At 34.2% G+C, this 6,035-nt stretch overlaps 1 protein-coding gene across 1 annotated transcript; it reads left to right on the forward strand.

Annotated features, from left to right (window-relative positions):
* The first annotated feature begins 324 nt into the window (after window positions 1-324).
* Window positions 325-5,577, forward strand: PTGDR (prostaglandin D2 receptor). The gene is made up of 2 exons (XM_044661953.1): window positions 325-1,167; window positions 5,335-5,577. The coding sequence occupies exons 1-2, from the start codon at window positions 325-327 to the stop codon at window positions 5,575-5,577; spliced, it is 1,086 nt and encodes a 361-aa protein (XP_044517888.1).
* Window positions 5,578-6,035: the final 458 nt, after the last annotated feature.

Below are 6,035 nucleotides of genomic sequence, written 5' to 3' on the forward strand. Positions count from 1 at the left end.
CGTTTTCTCCCTTTTCCTCAAAATACTGGATTTCCAGGTTCCCGGATCGTTGAGTAGGATGATCAGTGAATCCAAAGAGCAAACGCTGGCGTCAGGGAAACTCCCTGACCCGCCCCAAATAATTTACATCCATAGTTAGGCCCATTCCCTTAAGGCTAAAGGAGAGGAGCTTTTACTTTCTGATTCTCCGGAGGAACCTGAAGCTTTCTGCGGTTGCTTCTGCGCTTCCCGAACTCCCTGGTATTCCAAAATCTAAGCAGTCCCTATTCTCTGGATTCTCGTTTAATCCTTCTTCCATTCTTGACTTTATCGGCAAGTTCCTCTATGGATTCACAACTCTACCGCTGCGACAATTTTACCTGGATAGAGACAGGGAACTCCGCTGCGATCGGAGGGTCTCTTTTTGGTGCGGGGTTGCTGGGCAATATACTAGCCCTGATATTGTTGGCTATGCCTCGGTTGCGGTCCTCGCCTCCAGGATCTCCACCTTCAGTCTTTTACGTACTTGTGTGCGGTCTGGCTGTCATAGATCTGCTGGGCAAATGCCTCTTAAGTCCCATGGTGTTGGCCACCTATATGCAGAACCGGACCCTGAGAGAGTTGGTTCCTGGGTCCGGAAATTTGCTATGCTATGTCTTTGCCTTCTTCATGGCATTTTTCGGGCTCGCGTCCATGCTCCAACTGTTGGTGATGGCTTTGGAATGCTGGCTGTCACTAGGATATCCATTCTTCCACCAGAGGCATATCACTCGGTCCAGAGGGGCTCTCGTGGCTCCTGCTGTTGGAGTGTTCTGCCTCATCTTCTGCGCCCTGCCATTGATGGGCTTTGGAAAGTACGTACAATACTGCCCTGGAACTTGGTGTTTCATACAGATGGCAAGTGAGCAGCGTTCCACATCAGTACTCGGTTACTCAATGATGTATGCTACATTAATGGCAATGCTAGTCTTGGCCACGGTGTTCTGCAACCTAAATACTATGAGAAATCTCTACGGAATGCACGAGCGGCTCTCCCAGCTTCCTCGCTCCGTGACTAAGGATTTATCTGGATTCAGAGAGGGACAAAAGGAGACAACACTCACCCTCCAGCCTCTGGAGGCATTGGACCACCTTTTGCTACTGGCAGTCATGACAGTTCTCTTTACCACCTGTTCTTTGCCGTTCATTGTAAGTAGCTTTTAGGCAAGAATGATAAACTGGAATAAGATCCCGCCATTATCTCTGTCCTCAGAAGGGAATTAAGCGGAAGACGGGCAGAATAGGCATGCTTTACAGCACAGAAGATGGAGGTTTAGAATCATCTATCCTGAAAGGGAGAGGCAGTAGGTGAAAATAGCATTTCCCAAAGCAGTCACATATCTTTTCTTTGATACTCTCCAGAAAAACTAGAAACTTGAAGTATTGGAGGAAGGAGAGGGGCAGGAAGGAAATGAAAAACTAAAGAACTTCTTTTCCCTTTAAAAAAAAAAAAGTCTCTTTCCCTAACAACTAAATCCGTCTTTGGGATGCACCTGAGAAGAAATTTCATTCCTTTTCGATAGACCAGGACATTCCACCCTGCCCTGCAATATTCTTTCAAGCATCAGACTTTTGCTTTCCCATTATGCAAGTTGCAAAAAAAAAAAATCAGGAAATGTCATCTTTTTAACTCTTTGTTCTTCCTTAAGTGTGGTGATAGAGAAGAAAGAGGAGGAAGTCCTAAGATTTTTCTAAGCGAGTTATAGAGAGATTTCAGAAAGAATCATAGATGTAGAGTTGGAAAGACTCAATAGGTCATCTAATCATTTAACAGAAGAAACCAAGGCCCTATTACCAACTACATTTTCCAGTGTAATAAATGTAGTGTAAATTTTAGGAAAGATTTGAACCCAGCTCTTTTGAATCCAAGGACAATGATCTTTCCACTATATTCATCTTATCTTAGTGAATGGTGTAAGGTCTAGTCTATAACTAGATTCTCCCAAACTTTCCAGGTACCCAGAAGTTTTTTCCTATGGTAATTTCTGATCCAAAAAACCTGGATTTGTGTTTTCATCAAATACAAGGTTAATATAATATTTTACTGCTTTTTATTGTATGTTAGATCTGTTCCACTGACATACTTTCTATTTCTTAGCCAGTACCAGATAGATTCATTAATTACTGCTTTATAATAAAATTTAAAATCTGGTACTGATAATCTTCCTTCCTTTACATTTTTTCCATTAATTCTTTTGATATTCATTACCTTTTCAAATTCTAAATGAATTTTATTATTTTTATGACTCAATCAAATATTTTTAGGTAAATTAATTAGAGTGGCATTGAATAAGTAGATTAGTTTAGGTAGGATTATAATTTTAATTTTATTGGCTCTGCTCATACATGAACAATTAGTATTTCTCTAATTATTTACATCTGACTTTATTTTTGTAAAAACTGTTTCATAAATATATTCATGTAGTTCCTAGATTTGTTTTGGCATATTTACTCCAAAGTATTTTAAATGGAGTATCTCTTTTTATCTCTTCTTGAAAGATGTTGTAAGTAATGTATAAAAATGCTGATGGGGTTATTTTATATCCTGCTATTTTCCTAAATTTACTGGCAGTTTCAACAAACTTTTTAGTGGAATCTCTAGAATTTCCCACATATATCATCCTGCCATCTACAAAAAGAGATCATTTTATTACCTTTTCATCCATTCGGATTCCTTCAATTTCTTTTTTCTCTTTTATTTCTATTGTTAGTATTGCTAATACTATGTTAAACAATATTGGTTATAGTGGACATCCTTGATACACTACTGATCTAGAGTTTCTAACTTCTCCCCATTACAAATAAATGATACTGATGGTTTTAGGTAGATGCTTTGTATCATTTTAAGAAAAAAAATCCATTAATACCTATGCTTTTCAATATTTTTAATAGGAATGGATATAGTATTTTGTCAAAGACTTTTTTTGCATCTGTTGATATAATCATATGTTTTTTATTACTTTTGTAATTTTATTTAGCAATAGTTTTCTTTATATTAAATCATCCCTTCATTCCAAGTATAAATTTTGTTTAGTCACAAATCTTTGTGATTGTTGGAGTCTCTTAGCAAGTATTTTGTTTAGAGTTTTTGCATCCATATTCATTAATGAGATTGGTCTATAATTTTCTTTCTCTATGTTTGGTCGTTTTTGATGTCGATATCAGCACCATATTTGTTCTGTAAAATGAATTTGGTTAAACTCATTTACCTGCTATTTCAAATAATTTGTTTATGATTGGAATTAGTTGATACATAAATGTTTGGTAGAATTCACTTGTAAATTCATTTATTCCTGTTGCTTTTTTCTTAGGGAGCTCATATATGGCTTGTTCAATTTCTTTTTTCTAAAATAGGATTATTTAGATATTTTATTTCTTGCTCTGATAGTCTAGGAAATATATATTTTGTAATTGTTCTTCCATTTGTTTTCATGTAATTGAGCAAAATAACTCCTTATAATCGCTTTAATTTTATCTTCATTGTGCGTGTATTTACCCTTTTCATCTTTAATGCTAGTAATTTGGTTTTATTTTTTTTCTTTTCTTTTAGGGTATTAATCAAAGGTTGATTTTTTTGGTCAATTCTTTTCATAAAACCAACTCAGACTTATTTGTTAATTCAATAGTTTTTTACATTCAGTTTTATTGATCTCATCTTTAATTTTTTAGGATTTCTAATTTGATGTTGTTAGAGATTTTTAATTTATTCTTTTTCTAGTTTTTTAACTGATCTTTTTTCTCTACTATATTAATATAAGCATTTAGAGATAAAAAAATTTCTTTACTGCTTTTGCTGTTTCCCACATAAATTTTGGTATGTTGTATCATTATTATAATTCTCTTTATTGAAATTTATTTATTTGTTTTTTTAACCCACTCATTCTTTAAGAGTAAGTTGTCTCTATTTTTTACTTTTTGATTCCATGGTCACGTAGAAACAATTTTTATTGCATTGTGATCTGAAAAGAATGTATTTTTTTCTTTTCCTATCCTCTTTTTTTTATACTCTTGTGCTTTCTTTTAATCAGCCCTTCCTTCTCTTAGTCCCTCTATCACTCTAGGGGACTCTTCTCCCCCCCACCTTCAATGATATCTCTAGGATTAGCAAGTTGATTTTGCTTGCTACAATTCCCTTCCTGGTGCTATCTTACAGAAGTCCTCTCTCCATATCTCCACTTGTTTCTCTGTTGAATTTGATATGTTTCTATACTAAACTCAGTGTGCATGTGTATGTATGTTAAACTTTCCTTTGTCTATTTCAGTTAAGAGTAATGATCATGGATGCCTACTATCTGCTTTCCTCCTTCCTATACAACTTTAGACTACTGTATTCCTGTTGTCCTCTTTTTCCCTCTTAAAACCTTCAGAACAGAACCAATACACCAATACACCCCCAAGTCCTTTATATTTAACATTCTCATTATACTTTTATGACAATAATGTTCTTTTTTAATATTAATTAATTAATTTAGAGGTTTTTTTTTTCTCATGGTTACATGATTCATATTCTTTCCCTCTCCTTCCCCCTCCTGGAACTGACAAAGATTTCCACTGGGTTATACCTATATTCTTAAGAAATATGTTTTTCTACCCATTAGACTATTAGCAATTCATTATAATATACTCCATTTTAATTACTCACATCTTTCTGGTTTTCTATCTTTCTCTTGACTAATATCTGTGTTTCAAAGTTTGCTAAGCTGTGGTCTTTTTTTTTTTTTTTTTTTTCAGAAATTCTTAAACATTCTCTATTTCATTTCCCCCTACAGGATTATACTCAGTTTTCAGGGTGGTTTTAAGTCTATATTTTTCACCTTTTAAAATATTATAGACTAAGATATGATACAAAGATTTTTTGTTTATAGAGGGTTGATGTAAGAGGTCTAAAGCTTTACCAGGAACAGAACATAAACATTTCTTATAGGCTTATGAAAACACTTCACAATGAGCCTTGAACATTTCCCCAGATAAAAGACACTTGCATCTTGCCATGACAATTTGACTTTGTACAAGACCTTAGCCTGTGAGAAGCAGTGCCTTTGTGTGAGACTTAGACCTTGCCAGAAATCTCAGGCAAACTTACAAGCATGTAAGCATGACTTTTATGGCTGCTTTCTGCAATGGGTCTAATTTGTCCTAGATACCTCCTTAAAAGAGATACTCCAGGAAATCTCTCTGTACATGTGTATATATGTGTATGTTACAGAGAGATTTCACCCCAAATGCATGTAAATCATTTACATAAATTACTTTCTTTAAACAATAATTCCAGTTTCATATGTCATAATCGAATCTTTTTTTTTCTTCTCAAAACAGATTCGTGCTTATTTTGGAGCATTTATAATTGGCAAAAATAAAAATACAACATTGGAAGAAAGAGAAGACCTCAGAGCCTTGAGGTTTCTATCTGTAAATTCAATTGTGGATCCTTGGATTTTCATCATTTGCAGGACATCAGTATTTCGTCTCTTTGTCCGCAATTTTTTTAGAAGACTTCTTATTAATAGAAATTGGTGCAACTATAATTCTTGCAAAAGAGATTCTGAATCCAGCCTGTGACAATTTAAAATCTCTGGCAACATGAAGTTTATCATTTAGCCAATTATGTAATTAAAATACTTTTAAAAATTATTTTTAAATTAAGTTCTTAAACCATATCTTCCATAACAAAATCGTGACACATTCTCAGGTTTGCTGGAATGTATTAACTGCAATTGTCACTCTGGAATTATAAAATATAATAACATTTCAGTGTATTTTCCATTTCCTAGGGGAAAAAAACTAGCTAGCCAAAGCCTAAATGATCTAGTGTTTGATAAACCCAAAGATTTAGTCTTTTGAGATAAGAATTCACCATTTGACAAAACAGGAAAGCAATTTTGCAGAAGCTAGGCATAAGAACATTGTATAAAAAAAGATCAAAATGTATACATGATTTAGATATAAAAAATTATCTCATTGGTCATTTAGAAGAGCATGGAAAGTTTAACCTGTTAAATTTTTGGATAAAGGAAGCA

Source organism: Gracilinanus agilis, chromosome 2, assembly GCF_016433145.1.
Source record: "Gracilinanus agilis isolate LMUSP501 chromosome 2, AgileGrace, whole genome shotgun sequence".
Lineage (NCBI taxonomy): Eukaryota > Metazoa > Chordata > Mammalia > Didelphimorphia > Didelphidae > Gracilinanus > Gracilinanus agilis.

What these genes read in the sequence shown, in the direction of transcription:
- PTGDR (XM_044661953.1), top strand. Translation starts at nt 325, where the DNA reads ATGGATTCACAACTCTACCGCTGCGACAATTTTACCTGGATAGAGACA. An exon ending in CCTGTTCTTTGCCGTTCATT is followed by an intron (nt 1,168 to 5,334) that starts GTAAGTAGCTTT and finishes TTCTCAAAACAG; the next exon opens with ATTCGTGCTTATTTTGGAGC.